This window comes from Triplophysa rosa, linkage group LG10 (genome assembly GCF_024868665.1).
Source record: "Triplophysa rosa linkage group LG10, Trosa_1v2, whole genome shotgun sequence".
NCBI lineage: Eukaryota > Metazoa > Chordata > Actinopteri > Cypriniformes > Nemacheilidae > Triplophysa > Triplophysa rosa.
Window position 1 is genome coordinate 8,772,880 of NC_079899.1, and position 27,938 is coordinate 8,800,817.

Here is a 27,938-nt window from a genome sequence, read left to right on the forward strand (position 1 = left end):
GAACAAAGACCAAACGTTCTTGAACAGACAGAGCTCTAAAAGCTTGACATTGGTTCAGAAAGTGTCCTTCAGTGCACTTTGGACACTTAAATCTTGATGTTGTCTTTGGTGTGGAGGATGTGGTGGATTCATTAGTAACTGATACTGTTGCGAATGTCTGCCTTTTCTTATTGAAACTTGACTTAGTACTTGGTTTAAAACTTGTTGGAGAATTTCGACTGGCAGGGCTAAGAAGATTCCCGAAGATAGGATCTGCCCTCTTAGCAGCTTCTGATTCAACAAGACTGACTATGTCATCCAACTTTGGCAAGCGGCCAGACTTGATGATCTCGTAGTTTTTTGTGAGCCATCTTTTCTTTATGTCTTCAGGTAGCTTTGGTAGCTTTTGGCCGACAGTGTACTGATGCAGGCGAGTGAGTTTCTCTTGATCTGGCACGGTGTCTTTATCTATCACAGAGGAGAACAATCTCATGAACTGCCAATACTTTAAGGGTTCTCCATCAAACTTGATGATGTCAACAGGTGGTAGGTGCATGGAATCGATGTGAGACTGATATTGTTGCCTTGACAGATCTAGTAGTTGGCATAAAGAATTCTCGTTCACTGTAGAAAGTGATGGACAAAAGTTAAGGGATGGGTTACCTGAGACAGGAGTTGAAAAGTCTTTATTTACTGTTGTTAACTCAGCCTTTCGACGATTTTCCTTCATCTCAGCATCTTTGAGTTTCAGTAAGCCTTTCAGTCCCTCCATTTCAAATTCGGCTTGCTGAAGTTGTAATTTAAACTCTTCACGCAGACGTTCTTCCTGTTGAGCAATAAGCATGGAAAACTCTTTATTTTCTTTCAGTCTCAGATTTTGTAGCCCTTGAAGCTGGGTAGATAGCTGTTCTACAGAAGACATTGGAAAGTAAGCAGCGTCATCAAGCATTGGCTCTACCTCTTGGAAATTAAGTACATCTGTAGATTCTAGACTTGGATCCTCCATTGCTGGCTTAAAGTCCTCCAGCCAGCTCAAGACTGTGTGCTGCAAGTCTTGAACATCACGCAGGACTGATGTTAAATAGCCCTTAGAAGCATCAAGATCATCATCATCTTCTAATGTTTTATGGCATGTGTCATGAATCTCAAGAAACCGCTTAACAGCCTCATCCAAAGCAGCAAGTTTTATTTCCACCTCTTTGGGCTGGTTACAGTCCATAGCGGTTGTAATCTGTGTCATCAAACGTGTCACAGCAGCCTTTGCCACTCCACGTTGACGTTTGAAACCCATTTGTTGTCGCTCAGGAGTGGTATTTGTTTCTGAATCTTTGTCCATGTTGTCTTTAATCTTCTTAATTCCTAGTGTTTGACTTTAATGTTACCCATGAAATGATAACATTAACTTGAGATTTTGATTTTGTACTTTATTCCTCTCGTGCAGAACTCACAATGTACACATTTTGTCTTTGTTGTTGTCATTTAATTTAGTTGAGAGTATTTGTGCGTTATGTGTGTGGTCAAACTGTAAAAAACAAACAATTTACAATTACTATCCAATATTGTTAACATCAACAAAATAAAATGTCTACCATCTTAACATCAGCTTTATATAGTAAGCATTAAATTATATACTTATAAATCAAATATATATGTAATTCCTATAATGCTAATATATATAGCACATATTTGCATTAAGCATGATCACATACGTGCTACAAGTGCTACAATCAACAACACGTACTTCTAGAGTAATCTCTGTTTCACAAATGCATATTTAACCTCGTTTACCAGCTAAATGCAACATATATTGCATGAATATTTTAACAAGCAATATAAACCAGTAAATGTACACAAACATCAAAACACAAGTGTATTACATTGTCCGTTTAGGCGCTAATCACAAAATAGCGATCTACATAGCCACATATCAGAAACTATAAATACACTTAAACCACATAAGAACTACTCAACACTCTGGGGATATATAGTTTTAAGTAATAGCTTCAAACTGGAATTGTTGTAAACCTCAAAATGAAACAACATGGCTTTTCTCCCTTAGTGGTTTTCCCTGTCGCTCCTCCCCCCAAGCAGTCACCTGTGCCCACAGAATCAGCGACCTTAAAGGGACAGCACCCAACAATACCTGTACTAGTATTTAGAAGACATGTCACTATTATTTTATAATCTGAAGTCAAGATCAAAGTTTTTTTTAGCATTTCGAAGGTAAACTGAAAAAAGTGTAATTTTTGCATATGCATTTAGAAGTGTTTCCAATTATAAAAAAACAAGTAATTTTATATAAGAAAACGTCTTTGTTTTTTTCTGGTCATGTATATTGACCTACAACCATCAATATGTCACATCAAATATTACCTTTAGTAAAATTTGCTCTGGTGGCAGTTGCAAGATGGTGGGTGAAGTATACCGACCCCTTGGTGCATTATGAGTGGAGAAGTTGGTGTGTGGAAAGGTTACCCTCATGAAAATGTCATGCTAGACTGATCATTAATCCTCCCCTATCTGAAGTGAGTCTGATCCTTGACTAAATTGAGAACTCTGAGATGTCTCAGCACCTCAGAGTTGCTAATCCTCCACGCTCTCCATCATATTACCATCCTACTGTCTAATCACTGTTTAAACCACCTACCTGATACACACATTCTCTCTTTGACACACATGAATCTCTTGCCTCAAACAGAAATATCTGCATTTGTTTTTTGGAATTTCCTTTAGGACCATATATAAAAAGAGAGTATATCACATATGTGGAATGATGTGGACTATTTATGTACCATGCACATAAATAGTTACAAGATTTTGACAAGACGGCAAAAGTCACTAAATTTGCTTTTGTGATAATAGTCAATGATAAAAAAAACACATTAACTGCCAATGCACTAATACGTCTACAGTGCTAAATGTAAATTTTAAACATGTTAGGATTATAAGTCAATTGGGGTATGTCAAGAGTCAATTGGGGTAGTCATTTTAGGTTAAAATGTTTAAGAAGGATTAGGTTTGCCTTATGACAGGTTAATCTAAGCAAACCGTTGTGCGTCTTAAATCTGTATCGAACTATGAAGAGTGTGCACTGAAAAGGGCATCTTGAATGTGATTGAGAACTAATCCTGGTCTAAAAGTACATATACTAAAAGTACATATACTTTTGTCAAAGGATGATGTTATATCAACAAATGTTGACGTATTATTGGAATATGATAGAATAGTGAAACTGGTATTTATGAGTTTAACAGTATGTATTATAAAACCTTTTTTGTTTGAGGAAGAACTGCTTGCTCACTACATCTGATGGTGGAATAACACCAGAATACATCTGTATTTTTAAATCGCAGCCATAATGGTCTATTCAATCACTCCGTGCATCAAACTGGATTAAGTGTTCCTAAACCGCACATAAATCCACCACTTATTGCAATATGTTTCAACTAACAGCATGTTGCTTACTATCTGCTTACTTACTGTACACTGACAGAGTGTTTTAATCTAAACCATATAGCAAACAAGTGGATTTTCAATAAAGCCCTTTAAAATCTGTAGAGAAAAAGCCCATGATCCTCTGTGTTAGCTACACAAATATGCACAGCAGTGAAAGGATTCAGTCTGAAACAGATTAATTGCATTGGTAAGTGCAATACTTCTCTCTGGTAGTAATGTGTATTAGTGATGTGCCCTATTTATTTATAAACAGCTCTATCAGACAAGCTTTTCACAATCTGTGAGACAAGCATGTAATGATATACACTTTACCGGGATCGCAGTCGACAACTAACAATAAACAAAAAGGCAGTGCTTGCATGCATTGACATTCTGGGAAGGTTTTCAGGCCACCTTTTTGTCTTCTGTTTACCACCTTATGGTTTACAAAGCACTTCATTTAAAATCTCAGAGACAAAGACAATTGTGATTCATATTCTGCAGTGGGGCCTGGAGTAATGCAAGAACAAAAGCAAGAGCCTCTTAGAATTGCCTTGAGCGGAACACCTAATTGAGGCCAATTAAAATAAGAGGATTCCATTTAGCCGAAGCAACAGGAACCTAAAGATAAGTAGATAAGATGTAGATGTTACTCTCTTGATTGCTTGTGTCATGTTGGTTGTGGCATTTTCGCAAATCACCTGGTGCTGAGGAGATACCTTCGGTATTGGAGTAAACTATTTTAAAGATGTGTCCATAAAATGTCTGATGAGAGCCTTTAGGGGGTCAGTCGTGGTCTAATGGGGGTCAGTCGTGGTCTAATGGTTAGAGAGTCAGACTCGTGACCAGAAGGTTGATGGTTCGATCCCCAGGGCGATAACGACTGAGGTGCCCTTGAGCAAGGCACCTGACCCCTACTTGCTCCCAGGGCGCTGCAGTGAAAGCTGCCCACTGCTCCGGGTGTACGTGTGTTCACCACTTGCTGTGCGTGTGTTCACTACTCTCTGGATGGGTTAAATGCAGAGTCACATTTCGGGTATGGGTCACCATACTTGACAAATTATTATTATTATATTAGGGTTATGAGAAATTCTGATAAATAATGGAACCCAAGCATAAAAATGAAGCCGTTAAAACGACGTTAAGTAAAGACTAAATAAAACACAAAAAAGGTTTTAGCTGTGTTTCGCAGAGACGCATAGAGGAAAGACTGCCAGGTTGAAGGGAGTGTATGTGGGTGAGCGCGTGTGAAACAGAGGATGTGCGAGAGGGAGAGTGAGACAGCACATCACAACATGGGCTCGATGTGGGAGCAATCCAGTTACTTAAACTGATCAAGATTTAATTAACACAACGCTCGGCAATTACTCTGTAATTAAAGTCATTTGTCCTCTTGTGGAGCTAAGAGTGCCACTGCTGCCATAGAGCTGTAAATTAGAGAGGGGACAGGAGGAGGGGAAGACGAGGAGCTGAATGCTTGTGTTTGTGTGTTAGCCGTAGTTTGAAGAGTATAAATACACTGCAGTTGTGACTAAGTGCTTGTTTTGTCATTGACGGGGAGGACAGAAAGAAATTGTATTCGTTATTTAAATGTATATGTGATTAAATAGGAAATATTTAAAGAAGGGTTGAAATGATAAATAACAATATTGTGTTAATACTACACATATGATAATATTGTAAATAGTCAGCACCTATTTAAAATGTATTAAAGGCTAATAAATGGACAGCCAATTTGAATAATTTAAGCACAAAAATTGAACACACAACATACAAAACAGAAAAATGCTGCTTTGGACCATAATAATGTACAATGTGCACAATGAATTACAGTATATAGACAGTTTCAGCAGCCCAAACTTAACTTCTGGTAGACCTCCGCAAGGCATCAATAACTGTTGAGTATAGTTTTAAATTAATTTTAAACAATTAATATACAATAAATTATTAATATAAATTCATTATAATGTAAATTAAGTCTTAATTAAAATGTTATATACAAGCCATTCAGCCACACCGATAACCAAACACAGACCGGAAGTTAACTTCGGGCCAGGCTCGTGCGTCTGATATGAAACCGTCTGCAAAATAACAACATAAAACCGCTAAATGTAGGCTACATTATAATTCTTGTAACCAATTTTGTGTGGCATGCAGGCCCTACATAGTTAAATCAGCTTGTTTGTCAGATAAAAACATTGTTATTGTGTGTATATTTTACATTTGTCGTCATGTACAGGCCTATCATCAAAGGGCTTTTCATTAAAATAGCAGTGCACCAGACTTTTGAGCCTTCGGGTGTTCGTAAACAATTTAGGATGACAACAGAAGACAAACTAAGCAGGCTCGTGCTGCGCTTTCACACCGAGGCAAAGATTACGTGTAAGAAAGCTATTAAAGAGACGTTTCAAAGCCGTCTTCCACTTGAAGAGGTGAGGACATTGAATGCGGACCTCTCCCTACCGCACCAAAATCTTCAGACAGTAGCCATGAGCTCAACTCACTTACAGGCCGTAGATAATTAATGGGACATTTTCAGCGGCAAACAGTGACTAATTGCGCTAGACAGAAATAGCGAGGAATTAATAACATGCATCCAACACTTGCCACGATCCCCTACCGCTTCAATTTGCCGGGAGATTAAAAACGACTGCCAAGTGTACTAAATTAGGAGCGCGGGGGAAACAAACGTGCGTCTTCGTGCGCGTGCGTGCGTGCGCGCGTGTGTGTGTAACTTGCTTTACTATCTCTTATTTACAGACTATGATCTGCATATCATCTCGCAGGGTCTCAAGCTGGGGGAAAGAGAAATATCAACGCACCAACCCCGCCGAAACGAAGGTGTCCTATTGATAACTTGGCGTCCAGCCTCCAGCCACCTGTGGCATATATCGCCTTGCCAGTTCACCACGTCTTGGACAAGGACGACGGTGATAAATAGTGCACAGACCTGTTTACCCTGCATGAGTAATAGTGTTTACCAGTCAGCACCTTCCTCGGAGAAATTCTCCCTTGTACTGAATTAATGAATTAAATTAAAAATGTATCTTAATTAACTCTCAAATAAACATATTCTCTTTCAGTGTCTAGGCCTACATGAAAATATGCATTGATAAGTGTCCATACTATATATGCTTATATAGGCCTACCAGTGTCCATACTATAGGCTACATAGGCCTATAATTAAAATTATATTAAAATAAAACCTTTTATATTACTTAATTATTTCTGTTTCTTAACTGCGCATTATTTCTATTACTTCATTTCTGTTCTATTTCTTGTAATTGCACTGTAATATAAATTGGGATCATCAAAGCACACAGATATTAAATCACCAAGCAAGTGTACAGTTTTTATACTTGGAAAAATGGGGTGAAAAAAAACATTGTAACAATTTGTTAGTATCTTGTAATTGATGATGTGAGTCAACATTTATTATTATTCGTTATGCCGACTTTAATCCAGTTTGACAGATTTTCTGAGCTAACAGGCATCCTTCTAATAGACACTAATATAATATACTAAAATAAGAAATGTTCTCTTCCTTCTCAATTTCGTGGTGTAGGTCCCATAGGCTCCTTGGAAATTATTATGAACTTTAAAATAACATAACAATTAAAAGGCTAATTAAAGTTATTTATTTTGTAAATGTAAATGATGAAGCAAAGTGTAGGAGTATGAGACAGGCATTTTCTGCAGATGAAATCATAGGCTATATTATAGCAAGGTGGCCTTTTCAGTCATACAATATTACATCACACAATTTACCACATAACAAAATAACGTTCAGGAACCACAAAAGACAAGCAGTAAGCCTTATCACAAATGCAGACATGATGTCATTTTCAATAAACCCTCTTAAATGAGGGCAAGCCAAGCAAGAGATTTTCCAATGGGCTTTCTGTCACCTTTACTACGATGACTGTCATTTGGAAACGCAGCGTTGAGTGGGACATCTCTCCAGCATCTACAGGAGGAAATGTTAATTAGCAGTCATGGCATCCCACTGATCTTCCTTTTCAAAGCAGCTAAATGGCATGCTCAAAATCTAAATCCTTTTATATGCCCTTATTTGCAGTGAGAGCGCTTGAAAGGGACGAATATGTCATCACTGTTTGATGGATAATGCGGGTGCCATTATTCGAAGTCCTTTCACAATTTTTTGCAGAGAGTTTAATATGAGAAACGTGGCTGAACACGATCGATCGTGTAAATGTTTAAAGCAATTATTTCGATGTGCGTTTGGCAAGTTAAACAATCTTAATCTTGTAGGCTAGTAGGCCTACCTTACATTAAATATTTTAGTGTTTTACTTTGTGGTTGATATGTTTTGCACAAACAGGTCAGGTTTAAGAGTAAATCAAAGAATAGGAGAAAAGCCTAAACTATGCTATTTGTAACGTAAAACGATTTACATAAATGTCAAGCAACGTTAAATCTACCTATTAATAAAAACAACAAACGTTGTCATAAATCAAACGCACTCTTTTTATATTTTTAGTACTTTAATAAAGATTAAACAACGTTAAATGTACCAATACATCTCTAGTGAAAATGCGGTCAGAGTAAATACAGTAGGATAATTGGGATAATAGCGCCCTCTTGCGGCTATGAATAATTATTACAAGCCATGCCTTCGAAAAAGAAACCTTTACACTTTTATATGAATGAGTGGAGACGGACGATTGTTACCTTTTTCATTATGGTTGCATCTCAGTTTTGTTTTCTTCTGTGCCGTTCTTTGTTTTCCAAGACAAAAAAATGTGTTTGTTCTTTTGTTTGAGAAATAAAGCTCTTGTAACTTTGTGTACTTACAAATGGGAGTGATGATGTAATGTAAAAGCAATTGAGCGCGCATCACGAGGAAAAACACCAGACGATGTCAATTACAGCATACCTGCAGGGCCAAACCTTCACCTGTGGATCGACTTTTGGTCGCATTTTTAGTTGAAAGGTTGTAAATACGTTTGGGAATGTTGACAAGGCTGGAACTGAATATCGAGGGGAGTTCCATCTCAAAAATGTAGAGGATTTTCATCTTTTATCCATGAAACTGCCTTCAAACACAATGCACATTTCATACATAAAGTTTAGTTTTAAAATATAAAAAATGTGCCTAACTAGAGCCCCTCCAATGAATTAATGAGCGTTGGTAGCATATAACCCGAAATGGTTCTTGTTATTTTCAGCATTATTTATTACATACAGCATATTTTAATTTATATTTCTTTAAGGTTGCTTACAGTTTTAACAGGGAGATGCCAAAATGAGCAGAAGACAATTTTATATATATTTTTTTTATTCATTGTACAATGACCATATGGTACAGATGGGGCAAGGTGTGTTTCAAAGACCCAAAACCGTACAGTCTCTTCAAGACAAACCAAAGGAATGTCACACGGGTAAGAATGAGCTATATTCTCCTTACATCTGCCTCACACTTTATACATGTAGACACAGACTTCATCTTTCATGTGAACTGTTAATTCATGATTTAATACATAATACCTGAATGAATTAAAAAGCCACTGTACAGTTTCACATTGAATACTGCAGTCAGTCTGTCACCTATAGAGCTACACCTGACTGTATTTCATATACCTAACCTGGTTAAAGACAAACGCTCTTATACGATTCTCTTGAAGATCTCTTGCAATGGAAGCAACATTGACTAAAGATCAACTGGGTATCAGACAACATTAAAAATGTTCCTGAAATCCAGTATGATTTGACAATTGCAGTAAACTCAGTGTCCTCTTATTTGTGCCTGTTTAGCACAACTGACTGTTACGATTACACACTTGCCGGAAATGAATCGAATTTTACATTACCAAGAAGTCTTCATAAAATCCTTTTTGGTATTTTTAAGTTAGCACTCCATAAAAAATGATAAGCAACACTGTTAACAGACAGAAGCATCTACAGAAATATGCAGTTTTAATTTAGGTGCGATTTCATGATTTCAGTAAAACAAAGCTCCTCTTTTAGGAACACACCTCCAAATATGTGATGCAATCTGGGAAAACCCAACACATGGTGAAATTGTACATATTACATGTTTTAATACCATGTGAAAGCTGGGTTCAAGCACTTTCCAAATCAGTTTTTATTTCGTACCTTGTATATGTAACAAAAGTTATAGCTATCTGAAGTCGGCTGAGCGCTATCATTTTCAGGAACGGAATTTGAAGAAAAACAGGCTTAAATATGAAAATAAAAGCACAACAGTCAAGTATCACGAGTAAAAGTCACTTCACTGTGGTAAAAGACTTACTCTATTAACAAATTAATAACTAAAACATTTCCTAGTGTTGAAATCTCTAAAAATACTGTTTAAACCCGTCTGAATAAAACGAAAGTAGCCTAATGAAAATGGTGCTGGGCACACTTAAAGAACGAGAGCTCTGTCCGGAGAACAACTAGATAGTAGTGAAGTAAGTTTTTCGTAATTTTTTATGGGCGTATAGTGTCTGATCTTTTGATCACTCCTGGCATGTTTCGCGATCACGTTCAGGAGACATCCACCGGTACTCCTGGTGCGAGCTACGCCATCTCACGATAACGTTATATAAAAAACTTTGCATTTCGTTTACACAGGACTGGCGAAAAATATAAGACAATACAGAGTTGCCATGTACAAAGTCAACCTAAGGTGGTGGAGACCTCAGATTCATTTACAGAACCAAGCAAAGCCTAAAGGAGGCTTGGCAATCAAGAAAATGTTACTGACAGTTTACAGCATTAAAGAAATGGTTTACCCTAAAATGAATAGTCATGCCAAACCAAACCAAAAGATTGCCGAATACAAAAAGGATGGTTACTCTACAACAGATGTAAATAGGAATCATAATGTAATCTTCAGCCATTCATTTTGGGTTGACTTAACCCTTTAAGCATCCAGATGCAGTTGGTGTTGATACATTCAATACAGACACCTCACCACACAGTAAAGTACATAACTGAATAAATATATTAGTATCTGTTTAAAACTGTACATGGGCCTTTGTGTACTAAAATACTTTTCAGTCTTTTAAAACAAAAAACATCAATATGCCTAAAACAGCAGCTTGACATCATAATCTCTGTATAAACTTTAGGAAAATAGTGGAATAAAAGGTTCTTATAAAAACACTACAAGAATGACTTGACCAATGACAACTTAGTGATGGTTCACCCAAAAATAAAATTCTTTATTTACTCGCCCTCATGTCATTCCAAACCTGTATGACTTTCTTTCTTCTGCAGAACACGAAAAAATATTCTGAAGAACATTAGCCCCCATTAACTTCCATTGCATGGACACAAAACCACAGCGACATTTCTCAAAATATCTTCTTTTGTGTTCCATTCAATCATTTTACATGGAGTCATTTCTGTTCCACAGAAGAAAAAGCCATAAACAGGTTTGGAATGACTTGGGGGTAAATAAATGACAGAATTGTTTTATTTTTGGGTGAACTATTTCTTTAAGGGACTGTCAATCATAACCCTAAGCAACCAAGTGTATCTCAGATCTTCTGAAAACTCATACCTCTGCGCCAACATAATTGATTTAAATCCTAATCATTTTCTACATTTAGAACAGAGCCCAAACTTTTTACACCACCATAAACATAAATTCTCGAAAATTTTGCTAACAAATGTATAGTAAGAAAATATATTTGGGTCAAGCTTTTAAGTAGTAGTAAATACCACCATCTATTCTTCCAGTTACACACTTTATAGCCTATTCCAACAGTATTTGGCAACATCACTTGTTAATCTTGTTAACAAGATATCAATAAAAAAATAAAAGCTTAGACTTTAAACTTAAGACATCAATAACTCACCAAGTACACATTCGGAGAAAGAAAAACACTTCTAGGGAGCAGTGAGGACAGAAGACTATGCTAAAAACGACAAATCATTTACCCAATTCAACAATGCATAATCCATGTGAAAAAGCAAGCTTCCACTGTGGGAGATCAACCATATACAGGAGTGTAATGGCGTCATAAAATCCCAACAGGAGCACCAGTTTAATCTTTGGGAACAACCATTGCAGAATATCAATTGGCAAATCATTGCTCCAACCGTTAGGCCATAATAAATCCATAACAAAGTTACCACACATTAAAGTTATAACTTAAAGCAGGGCTGTTCAGTCCAAACTGACCCTCCAACACAGTTTATCCCAACCTCTATTACCTGGTTTTAGTGTGATTTGAGTTCTTTGGAAAGGAAGTGAGGGAGTGTTGAAAGCAGGGCTGCACCAAAACATCCACAGGTCACCAGAAGCACCTTGGGTCTAAAGCAGTATCCTGTTTGAAAAGCGATCTGAAAATCTCCTGAGCGGTGTGGTGATGCTGGTGGGATCTGACATCTTTGTGGGCCGGTGGATAAAATAACTCATTGACACCTCCTGTCCATCACCAAGGCAATTTAGATGACTGTATGTGATGACATGCGAGCAAAAACCTGCTCCCAGCATATACATTTCAAGGGCAGCTTCACAGTATGAATCCGTTTTTATTCACAGTCCTTCCTTCAGCAAACTGGATTTCACTTTAAATTACGCAATAATCCAGCATCCGTCTGTTCAAGGTTAACGTCTCCTACACTCTCAGTCTACGGGGCCCTGAAAGATAAGTTTAGCCCACTTTTGAGTCAGATTAAGTTGGCTAGCACAGAAGGGGCACGCAGCGTGGAAAGCGTGGGTGCCGTGCGGTAAAGGAATCTCCGCCCAATAGCGGGCCGATTTTTCGGAGCAAACGTGGCCACAGGGTACAAAGGCGTACGTTGGTGCGCCAATATCCACGTAAAAGGCCGGTTCGCATCCGAGCCAGAGCGGCACGTAGGGGCCCACGGTTCTGCACATGGGACACTCTCTCTGAGCATTGGGGTCTCGTTCGGAACGGTGGCCCCAGTCGTGATAACCGTGAACGTGGCCACAGGCCAGGTACACCCAAGGCTGTTTGTCTTCTTGGGAGGGGCCATTAGACAGGGCACGACTGCAGCGTTGCATGCTGGGAAAGGCCAGGGTGTTGAGGCCGACGGGGCACTGAGGTCGGGCTGCGTTCAGCTCCTGCCTCAAGGCCTCCAGGTGCTTCTGGGTGGGGGTGTGGAAAAGCCCTTCAGCCGTGCGCCAGAGCAGCGTCGCTCCGCACAGGTCAACCAGAGATCCATCCTGCAGTACGTTACTCTCACTCTCCACCTGAACAACACACAGTACAAACATATGAGCACAGAATAGATGTTAATTTTTAGATGTTTAGATGTTAAAATCTAAACCTAAAACATGAGCAATTATTATAATATAGATTATAATTGATGGATTATAAAAGTTACTGATACAGAAAAATGTAATTATCGAGGTTAACAAGTAAAAACATTAAATGTGTACCTAAAGACCATGCTTTATTTTACTTTGTTCATTTAAAGTTACATTTTAATGTATAAATGTGTTCTCAACTAAAAATGTATGCAGATGTTGTACTGATATTCATTTACTGCTAAGTTTAGCAACACTTGTGTGCAGAACCACATTCAACCTCCAGGAGGAGCTACAGGTCCAAAACCAAGACTTTTGCAAGGGTCAGCAGATGACTTCCTTCCTCCTGCCATACATTGCTACCCAAAAATAGTGAATCTTCAATCTCGTTTTTTAGCACAAACTATGGACAATTAAGAGTTCTTTAATTGTTGACCAAGTTGGAGTTATCACTATGTAAGACTGAATTAGTAGGCCTACTGGTAGTTCAACTAACAACAGAACTAAACTAGGTTTATTAAAAAAAAAGCTTAATTTCAGCTTAAATCACAAATGAAGCATGAAAAGTGAATTCATTACTGAAGGGAATCTCATTGTGAGCAGGTGCTGTGGAAGCAACTGACCAGTTTGCCTCTGATCTGAGCAGACCGCGTCTCTCGCAGCGTGTAAACATCTCCGCACACCGATATCTCCCTCCACACGCCGGGCTTGGACTCCTCTGTGAACCCACCCCGCGGGTGCATGACTAGCACACCATTGGTCGTCAGCCCGTCCATGTGACCATCTGGATTCTTCCATTTGGCTGCTTTCTCCTACGGAGACACTTAATTACTACAGATAAACAAAAACGTGTGCGTGGCACACTCTTTTTTAGTTACACATGGGCGACTACTTCCACCAAGACGGACACGCCTATATTTACAGTTTAGATCGGTTGCACTGGATCAGCAGAAGTGGATACTTGTATATGTCACTTGTGTATGTGCTGTCTGCGCATGTCTTAATAAAGCTTCTTCTAGTGCTAATAGGTTTATGTGCGTAACATAATGTACTCCATATCAAGAACGCGCAAGAAAACACTTACTCCGAGAAATATATTCTTGGAGGAATCGAAGCCTGCGGCGTAGATGCGTGCCGTGTAGGGTGGGTTACGTTCACACACCACCCGGCAAGCAAAGCGGGAGATGGTGCTTTGCGTGATGGGCGTGTCCTCACTATCCCCGCCCCCTGACACCGTGTCTGTCACCACAAAGTCGATCGGGCCCTCCGTCGAACGGCCAATCTAGGACACAAAAGAAATGCATTACAAAGCAGAAGCTTACCATCTAGTGTATGAACTCAATTGAAAGTAAAATCTGCCAATAAAAAAGAAAAATGTACACTTTAAAGGGATCGTTTGCACAAAAATGAAGGTTATGTCACCTATTCACCCTCATGACATTCAAAACCATGTGACTTTGTTCTGTGGAACACAAAATACATTTTGAGAAAAGTGTTTTGTCCCCATACAAAGGAAGTCAATGGGGGCCAATGTTGTTCGGTTACCAACATTCTTCAAAATATCTTCTTTTGTGTTCTGCAAAAGAAAAAGTAATTCACAGGTTTGGAATGACATGAAGGTGAGTAAATGATGAAAGAATTTTCATTTTTGGGTGAACTCTCTCTCAAAAAACCTTCATTGCATTCAGTGAGAAAGGGTGCATAGGAATTTAATTTTATAAGCAAAACGAACTATTTTCACCAAAAAAAACTCAACTGAAAACGAGAAGAACCTTAACTTTCGGAATCACCAGACATCTGACCTCATGTGATCATCCAAACATTCTCTACGCGTGTTGTGAAAGTTTATGCTGTAGACTGAATTTGATTGATTTTTTCTTTTGCATATGTGCTACATAGTTGAGCACCGACCCTACACTATTTCCAGCAGTAAACAGGACATGGGCTGAAACTAGCCACACGCATGCTGGGACTTGTATGAAGAGCTTATTTTAGTTTTGAAACTGGGATGGAAATTCCCAAGAATAGCTAGGTGCTCATTTCACAAATTATAAATACACATACTGAAATAAAGGCGCAACCAGCTCCACTTTATTTCCTTTTTATAGCCCCAGTTTCAGTTTTGTCCCTGTGGGTTGCTGCTGGTTCCTGTTTTTGCTTTTCCGACTGATTGCTGCAATTTCTGTGGCGCTTTTCCCTTACGCGCAGACCAGCAGCCCCATACTCAACCATGTGCCTGTAACAGCGAATTCTCACAAAGAAGATATACCGCATCCAATCACAGATTTTGATTAGCTGAGGTGGAGATCAGACTTTAGGGTGTAGAGCACGTCAGAAAGAAATATTTGCCTGCTCTTGGGCGACAAACAAACAGTAAACTTGTGCCCAAAGCAACAGTAGAACAGAAATGAGTTTTTTTGCAGATCGGTACCTGGAACATGTCAGTGTTGTTGTCATGGCTGTACTCCACCACCACCGTCTGGTTTCTGGACAGAGTGTAGGAGATGCTGTGCTGGCCCTTGCAGTTCACCGCCTGTCAAGGAACACCACAAACATCTTTAAAGACGCAAAGTACCTTTTGGGGTTAAAAAATAAAAACCCAATAGGCTTATAATAATAACTGAAATAATTATTTATAATCTGAGAAGTCAAAGTTAATGAGAAAATGAGTTTTGAGGTCATTTGACCACATACATACATACATACATACATACAAGTAGTTCAAGTAACCAGCAATTTTATGTTTCAAACAGAGATGGCGATAGAGAGGCAAGTTACGCATTGCAGCTTTAAGTCAACAACAATTACCCATCAGATCACTTGGGTAGGTTATAGAATGTTTATTCTCAACAAGCCACATGACAAGGTACCCGTGTCGGAAGCATAAACATGCCAGATTAGGCTCAGAAGTTTAATACTCGCAGAATTAATACAGTGTGAAATACAGCTGCTGAGGGAGCTAAATATGGGCATTCTGGATCCCGGGTAACTTCCGGGTCCAAATAACCTGAACTTTGTGAATTTATCAAGTCTATCCACAAACTCAATTACTCCTTTGTTGCAAACGGTGATCTGTGTGAAACACACCCCAAACATTCAACATCAAACATTCATTACTCAGACAGCTGTCATACGATGCTTGTTATAAATAAATCATACAGGATTCAATTCAAGGGTGTAATATCCAAGGCAAATGTCACGTGGCTAACAAACAAAAACAAAGGTTTGGAGGTCCATTCTTTTTCAATTCAGCTCATATTAGTCACAACATTGTTCGTATTACAATTCAGATCGTCCACACATGACTAGTTCAACTTCAGACCAAACCGGATTGTGTGTAAACAATTGACCCTTCGCAAAACCCCACCCCCTTCGTTCTGTTGCTGTCCGACAAGCTTTTGGTATCAGCCATGCGCTCCCAGTGTAAATTTGTGCACTCCCTGGGGAAACAGTGAAGAATTTCTGGAAAAATGACACGCTGATTTCAGACAGAGATGTCTGCAATATACATTCGAGGGATACATTCAGGATTTGAGATAACTGTAACAATAATTATACCTGTGTTTGCGTCCAAACCAGCAGACGATAACGTTACGTTAATTCTAAACTCGCGTGATCCAGTAGGTTACTACTGTCACACAAATGGATGTATAGCTAACTTAAATGTGGTGTATTAAGTTTAATAATAATTCATTACATTTATATATATTAAGTAGTAATGACATTTTTAGAGAACGAGAGAGTAACTTCGGGCAGAGTTTTGGTCGGCAGTGATCCTTCTTCGTGAAAACGAAAGTAAACTTTTAGTTCGGTACAGAAAAGAATAACAGTCCATCAGTGTCTTAATCTTTATTTGTGTTAAATACAACAAACACAGTACAGTTGGTGCTTTACGACTTCATTGCTGAAAACGTCTTTTCCTTAAAATGTCACTGCAAATGCTGCTCTCTGAAGGCTGAAGGAGCGCTCATCATCACACCCGCAAAGCATATCTTGCCAGCTTTCTCATACTTGTAATATGCAAGTAATATATCAATAAGTAACGTTATTATATTCCGCCTTAAAACACCACTTATCGAATACTTCCGTCTGTAATTTGTACATTAATGATTCCAACAATATCGTGTCTCGTATCTGTATTGGTATATTTGTGATGTGAACTCCGCTATTCTCCTTCATTTAGAATGATTTTTAAAAGTTATAACTTAGTTATTGTTTATCGTTATAGTGTGAACGTCCATTAAAGCTGGGTATATATCTCTCTGTTTACTATTACAATAATCAAAACGCTATTTTTTCATATTAAAGGGGTCATATGACACAGCTAAAACTAAATTTTTCGGTTGTTTTAGATGTAATGCAATGTGTATACATGATTTAAGGTTAAAAAAACGCTGCATTATTCACATACCGTGCAAGTTTGTATCTCATCTTTGCCCCCCCTCTCCGAAACGCGCAGATTTTTTACAAAGCTCATCGCTCTGAAAAGCGAGGTGTGCTATGATTGGTCAGTTAACCAGTGCGTAGTGATTGGTCGAATACTGCAAACGTGCGACGGACATGTAAGGCCTCTTACCATATTTGGAACATCAGGTTCCAAAGCAATTGCACTGACAGGTACGCCCACCTTACTTACGTATACATTTGGGCGGTCTTAGTCAAATCATACCACGAACTGACGTGGATTTGTGGGGGTGTGGTTACACGAGGCGCTTCAAACAGGTCTGGGTGAGCATTCTCTTTTAGATAGAATGCATCTTTTGTTCCGACACTTTAATTTTTGCAATTTTACGTGTCTAATACACGCATGGGCAACTTATAACACACCTAAGACACAGAAAAACACGTATTCGCGCCATATGACCCCTTTAATCACCAAAGCTCTACTACGGCAGGTTTGTTGGACTGGTTTGTTTGTCTGACAAAATGGCGGTCAGTCACGGAGGCACATATTATCGGCGTTATGATTGATCAGATCGCTTGTCAATCAAACTGCTTGCGAAGGGTCAATTCTGGTGGCCTAAGATAAACTGTCAGGTTTTTAATTTTAGGAGTTCATTTTCCGGCATGCTCATTTTTCTCACCCAACTCACCCTCTCTCTTCTCCAATCTGCTATTTCCAAATTACCCACATCTCTGTCACGTGTGCTCAAGAGGGAGTGGAAACTGGGTCATGGTTACTACACTAGTGTGCAACAATGGAAAAAACAACAGCCGAGATAGGAAGGTGGTTTGTGTTTGAGTACGCCAACCAAATGCACAAAGTTGAAAGCTCAGCATTTGCTTACATGCCGAGAACAAGATTGTGCGCACACAAGCATGCGTTCATGTATGTGCACAGTAACTGCACATAACACTGATCACAAAAACACTGGAGGTCACAAATAGTTCACACACACATGCTATAATCCAACATCTGCCATTCCATGTATGCATCAAAACAGCCCGATGTGAAGTAGCTAATAAATTGAAAACAGCTTTTTATTTTGAGGGAGCATCAAACATTGTGTAAACTAATGTAATTTACTAAACAAGTACAAGTTAAACATACATAATGTGACGATATCTTTGTGCGATTGATTTAGGGAAAAAAAACTTACATTTTTTATCATTACACATATACAGTATATTAAATGTTACGCAAAGGATGAAAAAATATATGGTTTAAGGCTGGACAGAAAAAAAACATAATTATTAAAGACTTGTGACATGGTTAGTGCACATAACCGCTTAGTGATTTAAATTTGAGACGTTACAGTTGGTGGTGTGTTTATGACCATACTGAAGGGGAACAAAGGCGCTTGAAATTGAAGCATTATTAGCTCTCGCTGCCAGATCACAACAGGGGGTCCATCCACCCCACCTGTTTTACGGTGGGCCACAAAAGCTACAAAAAGGCCCCAAACAAAAGACCTAGTATGGATGCACCCAACAGCCAACCAGGGTGGTTGGTTGGCATTTCCATCTGAGTTCTCTCACAGTGTTTGTTGTAAACATATGATGAAATGAGACGCTGTGATCACCAACCTCAAACCCAACTCTAACCTCTGAGCGTTAACAGCCCACGATGTTACTGACAACACAACTCCAAACTCCAAATAAAACCTCCAAGACATCCATGAACAATCGCACATTGTTCCACGAATACTTCAGTGACATTTGGTGACCTATTATCTGAAAAGAGTTTGCCTGCACACCGCAAATAATCGCTTGGCCTGTTCTTTGTTCAACTTTAACATTACAATGATGCAGCTGCACTTGTGTCAGTTGTAACAGGTCTTTTTGTCCTATTTAACCCTTTAGGTCAATTCCCGGAGTCCAATCACCTCAGAGCACTCTGACCCCAAAAAACAGCGTGATTCACATATGACTGTGCACTGAGCTATTTTCAGCTCTGACGAGGCACTGCGGATGGATAATAAGCAGCCAATGGTAACAAAACCTCCAAAAATACAGCATGCCAGAGCATTTCATGGAGAGAAGAAAACATTCCTAGCATTTGTGGGACTTTAATTACGGAGCTTTGCATAAAACACATTTCACAAAAGTTCTGCCTTTTAAAACAGCAAAAACAAGATATCAAGAACTACAGTTTGAATCAGGCTCCAACCTGGAAATCAGGTAAAGGAGTTAAGAAGGATAATAAGAGTGGAAGCGAGGTGGCACACTGCCACAGCTATTCTCAGCCTGTGACCTGATGTAGCTTCAGGGTTCAACTCTGTTGACCGTGGCCCGAACAAGCACAAAACAACAACTGCCCACCTCATCCACAGAAAGCAGTATTTTTCACACACAAGGAACATTCTAGGAAACTTAATAGGGTCTGTCACACAGAACAGTTTTCTATTCCACTGCACTACTTTTCCACTGTTTTCCTATAAACATGCTAGACTCACACATCTTTAACACATAGTCTCAAGTTAAAAATTTCAATTGCTATGCTCAGCTTATCAACGTCAGTTCTAAAACTGTGGAGAAATCAGAAGACCCACGGTGGAGCAACCATTGTCGCAATTCATTCTGGGATTGCCTTCGATTGCAAAGTAGCACTGCGGATATTCTTAAAGATAAAAGGATCTGCTTCAGCTTCACCAGGTATAAGCATTTGATGTCTTAAAATGCTGTCCAGAATAAAAGCCAGAGTCATCACAGAGGGGCTACACATCACAACACAGAAAGATCGAACGTGAGCAAACACCTTTAGAGAACATGAGATGTGTCACTAGAATAAAAGATGGGATTTGTGAATGCTACAAGATGTGGTGTTGGTCTGTCGCATACAACACACTACACAAACATAAAACTCTTATGTCCCGTCAGAGGGATGGTAGTCTCTGATCCAGCTTCATAAATTTCATAATAGCATCTGTAAATGTTCCACCACCAGATTGGTTCATTTTTTATTGGAAGTGGCTGTTCTGAGTGGCAGTAAAATTTTTACAACTCACCCCACCTGTCATGTTCAGTTCCACCCTGTAAATTCTCTCAATGGTGTGCCCTTAGCTGGCAGAGTTTTGAGCAAAGGCGGAGCTATAGGTTGCCGGCAGAGTAACCAACTACAAGTAGCAATCAACTACTTGCTTTATACGAAGACAAAAGATAATCAAACACGGTTTTCTAAATGTCAGATTCTTTGTGCCATAGCTTCTGACCAAACCTGATCTGCAATGAACAGAACAAAGTAAACAAAGTAAAGTAGTAAGTCAATTATAAAATTACTGATGAAACTTTAGGTGCAAACCCAAAAAACCCTACAAAATGAAAATGACCTCTTTAGACAGATAATGGACATAAAGAACCTCAAAGGAGTGATAAACGTTTTGAGTAACTTTTGGCAACTTGGTGGTCAAATACAGCATTTCTTCTGATGTGTGATTACCTTGCTGGCTTGTGGTGTGTTGAGGATGTGTACAGTGCTGGGTTTGACACCATTGGCTTTGGTTCTCTTGTAAAGGGCAAACCGGCTTTTCCTCCGCCCTCTGTCTCCATTGGGTAGTGAACCATTGTACCTGTTAAAGACAAATGCCAAAACATTAGACAATACTGCATGACAAAGAAGTTTCTTTAAGGAAGTGTGCAAATCAATTTGTTCAAAACACGTAATCATAGACATTAGAGATGGGCGGAATGGCCAAAAATCTATTTCACGGAATGAGTAATTTTATTTCACGGTAACGATATATTTCATGAAAATATAATTCTATATTTTATACCTCATTTTTCTTAGATTGATTTAACTAATTTATTTATTACAGTTCATTTAAATGCTCACCATAGTTAAAATGTAGGCAAGTTATGAAAATGTACTAAAGATATCAAATTAAGTTCTGATAATCAGATGTATTATTTATTCATATTTATCTTCTGGCTATATCATATGTATACAGTAGGAAGATAGACAACATGTATAACAATAAAGTATCATGAATATGCACGAACAATGAGAGTACAGTATGACTAGTGTTATAAACTGGTGTTCATGGGGTCTGTACTGTAGGTCTTTATCGCTCTTCACTCTCTATTAGATGAGCAATTTTAGTGCGCTGCGACTCTCTGTCTTTAGGTTTGTTTATTCTCGGGCTTGTTTTTACACTGCAAGTCTCTGGTGACTCCTCACGCGTCTCCCAAAACTGGAGGTAGAAGCGCATCACATCAAAACGCTCACACGCTCGCGAGCATCATCACACATTTCAACGCAAGTTTCACCTTGGCTTGCCTGAAGTTAAACTTTATAAAACTATTAACAGCTTTTCAAAACAACCTGACTTCTGAAATACGTGTTGAGAATGAGCTTTTTTAAATGCTGGCGCAGATCCCTGCACGAGCACTGCGGGTGAGAGAAGAGCCGGACTGGAGCGGATCACTAAACTACAGACTGAAAGAAGGTCAAAAGAATGTTTGATACGTTCATTTGTTAAGGGTGGATTAATTCATTAGTTTTTTTCAGAATAGTGCCTAATTTGCAGAGCGCCGAGTTAACCACGCCTACTTATTTACATTCCACGGAACACATGGAATAGAAAAATCTCTTACGGTTGACATTTTATTCCACGGTAACAGAATATTCCGTCATTCCACCCAGCCCTAATAGACATCACCACATGACATACCTTGTCACTGCTTTTCATTACTTTGTGGTGTCATACTGAATATATGCCAATTACAATAAATAAATAAAAAACATTTCACTTATTCAATAGTATGGAGAACTATATTTCACAAAATAAAAACAATTTAAGGTCCACTACTTAGTTCTTGAGATCATGAATGATTATTAACTGTAGTGGACGACCAGTTTGTCCGGATTTCTTCTTGAATACTTTAAGACTTCAATTAGCTTTTAATTTAGCATTTCTAACAAACCGTTAGCTTTTGCCTTACATAGCATGCAAATTATTCAAGAGTTTTTAACAAAAACACTGCTTATATTGCACAGTGTATGCCCGGCATCATTATTCAGGACTTCCTCAGGACCGACTATTCAACTTGTCACCCGCCAGTCAACTATGAAAATATGTACCAGTCTAACAACAAAAATATTACATTATTTAACCAAGGTGTGCCCATACAAACCCAAGCACACCCAATTCAATTATAACTATATTCATTGGCAAAAGCATTTAGCGTTCCCATTGTAATCAAAATAACCAGCAAAGTTTTTTTTAAAACAACTGTTTTGGTTCATTTATAGTGTGGATTAGATTAGGGCTGCAACAACTAATCGATAAAATCGATAATAATCGATAACGAAATTCGTTGTCAACGAATTTCATTATCGATTAGTTGGTCTGTGACGTCACTTGCGAGCTGCGCAGTTACAAATCAAGCGCATCTTCTTCCGTTTTAAAATGACCGTTTTAGATGTGTCTCTCCGTGCAGCATGAGCTGCGCAGTTTTAAATGTCAGACGTGGTTCTCCGTGGATGCGTCTCTTCGTGCAGCGCGACATACGCCGTTTTAAAGTCACACGTGTCTCTCCGTGCTGCAGGAGGTTCGCAGTTTGAAAGTCACACGTGTCTCTCCGTGCAGCGCGAGGTACGCAGTTTTAAAGTCAGACGTGTCTCTCCGTGGATGCGTCTCCGTGCGGCACAAGTTGCACAGTTTTAAAGTCAGACGTGTCTCTCGGTGCATGCGTCTCTCCGTGCAGCGAGAGGTGCGCAGTTTGAAAGTCACACGTATCTCTCTGTGCAGCGCGAGGTACGCAGTTTTAAAGTCAGACGTGTTTCTCCGTGCGGCACATGTTGCGCAGTTTTAAAGTCACACGTGTCTCTCCGTGGATGCGTCTCTCCGTGCGGCACATGTTGCGCAGTTTTAAAGTCAGACGTGTCTCTCGGTGCGTGCGTCTCTCCGTGCAGCGCGAGGTGCGCAGTTTTAAAGTTTAAAGGGGAGAGGTGTTTTAAATGACAAAATTAAAGATTATATTAGTAAAACCCAATTTGTGGCGTTTGCACTTTGCAACGTACATAATAGGCTAAATACCCTGATTTGGGGGTTTATTTAGTTCAGAGGTGGGTAACGAAGTACATTTACTTGAGTACTGTACTTAAGTACACTTTTTGAGTATTTATACTTAAGTATTGCTTTTACTTTTTACTGTACTTCACTACATTTGAATGACAAATATCTCACTTTTCATGGCACAAAAAAATTATTTCCTTGGCCGACCCTCCCCTCGCTCCCACCTTTGGGAGAGACTATTGTCAGTTGCTTCTAATATGACACACCTGAATCAACTCACCAGGTGTGTTAATTATGGAGACATTCACAACATTTTGGGAGAAGGCTAATGAGTTCAGTTGTGTATACTTTTCCCATATCTGATTTACTTATTATAAGCAAAATATGTAATTACATTTATCCGATTAATCGAAAAAATAATCGTCCAACTAATCGATTATCAAAATAATCGTTAGTTGCAGCCCTAGATTAGATATTGCTGACTTATTCATATCACTAACAAACACTGCTATACCATTTCTGTACTTTTTAATCTGGTCTCAATTACACTGGTACAAAAACGACCATGAGGTGAGGAAAACACACCACAATCTTTTAGACAATTTTATATGATTTAGCACGCAAACCTTGTCAACGTGTAATACCAAAACATAATTCTTGTAATTCTGTCACTAAATCATAGAGGACAGGTTTAAGTCATAAAATGAATGTTTAGTAAACTTACATTAGCAATGAATGCACGCAAGATAATAAATGCTGTCAATAGATCTTCGCATCCATTAATCTATTTGCATACTTGAGTTTAATACTTCTAAGCAGCTCTAAATGTTATCCTGGTTTGGGACGCCAGGTTTTAGCTCCCATGAGTTTTAATATAGAACTTATGTGAACAAGTATTCAGAGTAAAGTGCTGATCTAGAATCAGCTCCGTACTAGCGTGCATGATGTCAACACTTGAGAGCTCCAACATCCTGTACTCTTGATGTTTATAACTGGACATACTTAGCGAAAAAGAGAAGGAAAAATCCAAAACGACAAGCCCTGTTCATTTTACATTTTCATGTATTTGCATGCAGAATTTTGTAAAATGGTGTCTCACCTCTCACACACCAATGTGGATTAAAGCGTGTTTAGAGCAAAACCATACAACAAAATTACTTGAATATGAGAAATTAAATAAATAAATCCAATATTTAGCCATTACGGAAAGCCCCATGAAGTACATTCCCAAGGTTGATTCTTTCCTGCTCTCAGGTCGAACTTTGAAAGACAGCTATTGTTTGGCCATTTAAGTGAGCTGGGAGAAATTTTCGAGTCAGCAAGACCCATCTCTCCCCACAGATATTAGTCACTAAGGACTGACACGGTTACAAAAGGTGCATTTGAGGCTTGTAGTCTCCCACAAAGCCTTATCAAACAGCTCAGTCAGTCTAATGAGAACAATAAACAGAGAGAGGACGACTAGAGTCACAGAACTGCCTGTGCCCAGATCAATAATACCCTCTTTCAGCACCAGTCTCTCCTATGTGTATGCCAGGGGGCAATGCCAGGCAACACTGGTGAATCAGGGCAGTAAAAGGGTGGTACTGTGACACTAGGATTTGAAAAACTAATATAAAACAACTGTAGCCTATAACAGATTTAACGTTATTTGGCTAAGAATGCCTGTTAATACGGTCTCAGATTCTTTAAATACCAAACAATCCAAGAATAGCAAAAAATGCACAGACCATAACCTTCTTATAAAATGTAAAACACTTTACAAACATAAGCATGACCTTTAGTTAATACTTTTATAAAATGGGAACTTAAAGGGACAGTCATCATTTTCCTCGCCTTCAAGTTGTTCCAAATGTGTATAAATTTCTTTGTTCCGATGAACAGAGAAAGATGCTTGGAATAATGCTTATAACCGAACAGATCTCAACACCCATTGACTCCCAGTTTAGGAAAAAAACAATGGTAGTCAAAAGTGCCCCAGAACTGTTTGCTGTCCTACATTCTTCAAAATGTCTTCTTTTGTGTTCAACAGAAGAAGAAAAATATAAAGCAATTTTTCCTACTATGGGAGTCAATGGGTGTTGAGATCTCATTGGTTATAAGCATTATTCCAAATATCGTTCTCGGTGTTCAAAGAAATTTATACACATTTGGAACAACTTGAAGGTGAGTAAATGATGACAGAATTTTTGGGTGGACGTATCACTTTAATGATAAAAATGTAGACAGGCATGAGAATAACATTATAAAAACAATTTAAAACAACGTAATGACTCTATTCTTAAGGCAAAAGACAAAATAGTATCTTGAATTTGGTGTGAAATATGTGGCATATATGTTTTCAGTACAGCTCGATCCTGTACCTGGACAGCAATGCACGTTTTGGGAGGTCTCCTTTGTCAAGCCCATGCAGCATAGTACATGGGGTCTCTATTAATAAGCTAATGAGTAGAATAAGGTGTGTTGTTAATGTATCATGTGTATCATGTATCTACGAGTCCGGATCATTGAACATTTTTTATTTAAAGCCCAGCAGAGCGAGAAGGGGCATTGAAAAAGAGGCAAAACTTCCTTGCTCAGTCACAGAAAAGGAGGGGGTAAATGACTTTAGTGGGTTCCTTCCAAATTCCTCCACCGCCCTTCATCTCGCTTTGACTTCCCGTGGAGGTGATAAAAGAGCAAGAAATAAAAGCGAAGAGGAACGAGTATTACGGAGTACAAAATAACAACAATCAGTCGCCAGAAAACAAGGTTAACGCACTAACACGCATTTACATTTATCCCTCATCATGTGGCACCAATGCACATCTTCTGGTTTCAAATAATCAAGTAACGTTATAATGTAATAGTTTTGATATGACCGATTTTAATGAAACATTAGAAGTGAATATATTCCCCTGACTGGCTCGTAAAAATTACAAAGAGCACTAGCTTGAACGCACGTGTTTCATTTGTGCAGTAACGTGAGCGCGTGAATTTTAGAGCTGGGAGGTCTCGCGCACTGCACGCAAATATCAAGTGTGTAAACAAACTATTTCCGTACTCTCCAAAAACGCATTAATCAACTAAACGACGACTTCAAAACATGACTGCGAGTTTTTAATCAACTACATTACGAAAGTAATCATAGTCGCATCAAAACACGCAACTTGGAAGCAGCTATTAAGAAAACTGAGGTCGTTAATGTTAGACATAGATGAGAAAAAATATCCGTGCGGTTAGACTCACCCCAGAACCACCAATTCGCCGTACTTCACGGGTTCTTTGGTGGGCGCACAGTGCACCTCTTGACCCGGAGAAAACATGAGGCTTTTTTTAAACAACACAGCGCCCGGTACTCAAAATTACACGATCATGAATCCAGTCACAAAAAGGGCAAACACTTCAAAGGACGCTTCAAACTGCCATTTTACACATTTATCCGCTCCCAATCCTGCGTTGGACTTTTCTGGGACGAATCAGCGACCTCGTAAATCCGACAGATGTTTAACAATCAAAGGCTTTACTCGCGTATACATTTCATTTAAAAGAGGAGCATTTAACTTGGTGGTTCCATCCACTGTAAGAAAAACAGTACTCGTAGGGGGTGGAACGTACCATTCACTTATACCGACTTTACATAGGGGAAATCAAGAAACCACTCTTGATCAAACAAACAGACTGTTTTGCTAGCTTCATCACGGGCTGGTGTCTACATGCGTTTACCCAACAATTGTGTTATGCCTGCTTAAAATCTGCTTAAAATGTTATGAAATGTGTGATCCCGAGAAACTCTAATTATACATCTCAATGCCAAACTCCCCCTGTAACGGCACAATCCAACAAAACGGCGGTCTGAGGCGGCACCTTCAATTATGTAAACAAAGAGTGAAACTTAAAAATATTTAAAGTGATAACGACCTTACAGTTCAAGTACTTTATCTTTACTTACTTGCAAATAAATACGTACATTTTAAGTGTTACTTTTTATTGTTATTATTGGCGATAATAGTAATGTTTTAGATATTTCCAAATATTAAAATAATGACTTTATGTACTATACTTATTTTAGTTGTGTCAAATAGACATAGGTATTGATATTTTAAAGATTAAAAGGCTGTTTATTTACATTTTTACTACTTTAAATGATAATAGTTTTTTTCTTAATAGGTTTTGACCCTTTATCTACAGCCAAATAATCAAGTTGCAGAATTTCTCCTATTCAAATGTAGATATAGATATTTTTTATATAATATAATTTTAGTTATGCTGAATGGAATTTTTCTTAATTAGATTTTTTTTAAGTTTAACTGTAAATCTATGACCCAACTATGTAAACTAGGCCTGGGAATATAAACTGTTGACCTGCTCTGCTGTAAACCATTATGGTGTTAAAAGCTGTCACTCAATGACAGACATCATGCTGTTCTTACAGCTCTGTTCACACGAAGGAGCCATTTGCTAGGACTATGTTCTATTCAGCTCTGTTCAGACTGTTTGATGGATTGGTAAATTGGATATAAATATTTGGAAACAATAGATGCATTGTAAACACTTTTAAGACAGTATAGAAACTCAGAAAATTTGTTTTGGAATATTATTACAAAACCCATTCTATGCTGTACAAAATCTCAACTCATCTTTTTGATGACCGTTTCTTTTTCTAAAATGGTCAGTTCCGGTCCTTGATTCTGATTGGTTGAGCCACGTTCTTCTTGGGGTTTATTTGCATGGTTAAACATTTTAGTTGTGCTGACTCCCAAAAGTTGAGATAACTTTTATAATTTTGTCAAATCTAAGAGATTGGACAAACCAACTGGATTACCAAAGTTTTTTTA

At 38.5% G+C, this 27,938-nt stretch overlaps 1 protein-coding gene across 1 annotated transcript; it reads right to left on the reverse strand.

Moving 5' to 3' along the window:
- Window positions 1-8,713: 8,713 nt before the first annotated feature.
- On the reverse strand, window positions 8,714-26,684 carry peli2 (pellino E3 ubiquitin protein ligase family member 2). Its single transcript, XM_057343436.1, has 6 exons — window positions 26,350-26,684; window positions 20,544-20,673; window positions 15,096-15,197; window positions 13,749-13,946; window positions 13,288-13,476; window positions 8,714-12,607 (listed from the first exon to the last, which is right to left on the reverse strand). Exons 1-6 carry the CDS (start codon window positions 26,424-26,426, stop codon window positions 12,017-12,019), a joined length of 1,287 nt encoding a protein of 428 aa, XP_057199419.1. The 5' UTR covers window positions 26,427-26,684; the 3' UTR covers window positions 8,714-12,016.
- Window positions 26,685-27,938: the final 1,254 nt, after the last annotated feature.

Coding starts and splice junctions, on each gene's coding strand:
- peli2 (XM_057343436.1), bottom strand. CDS start 26,426: ATGTTTTCTCCGGGTCAAGAGGTGCACTGTGCGCCCACCAAAGAACCC. Junction 13,947..15,095: donor ACAACACTGACATGTTCCAG/GTACCGATCTGC, acceptor TTTGTGTCCTAG/ATTGGCCGTTCGACGGAGGG. Junction 12,608..13,287: donor CTCAGATCAGAGGCAAACTG/GTCAGTTGCTTC, acceptor TGTGTTGTTCAG/GTGGAGAGTGAGAGTAACGT.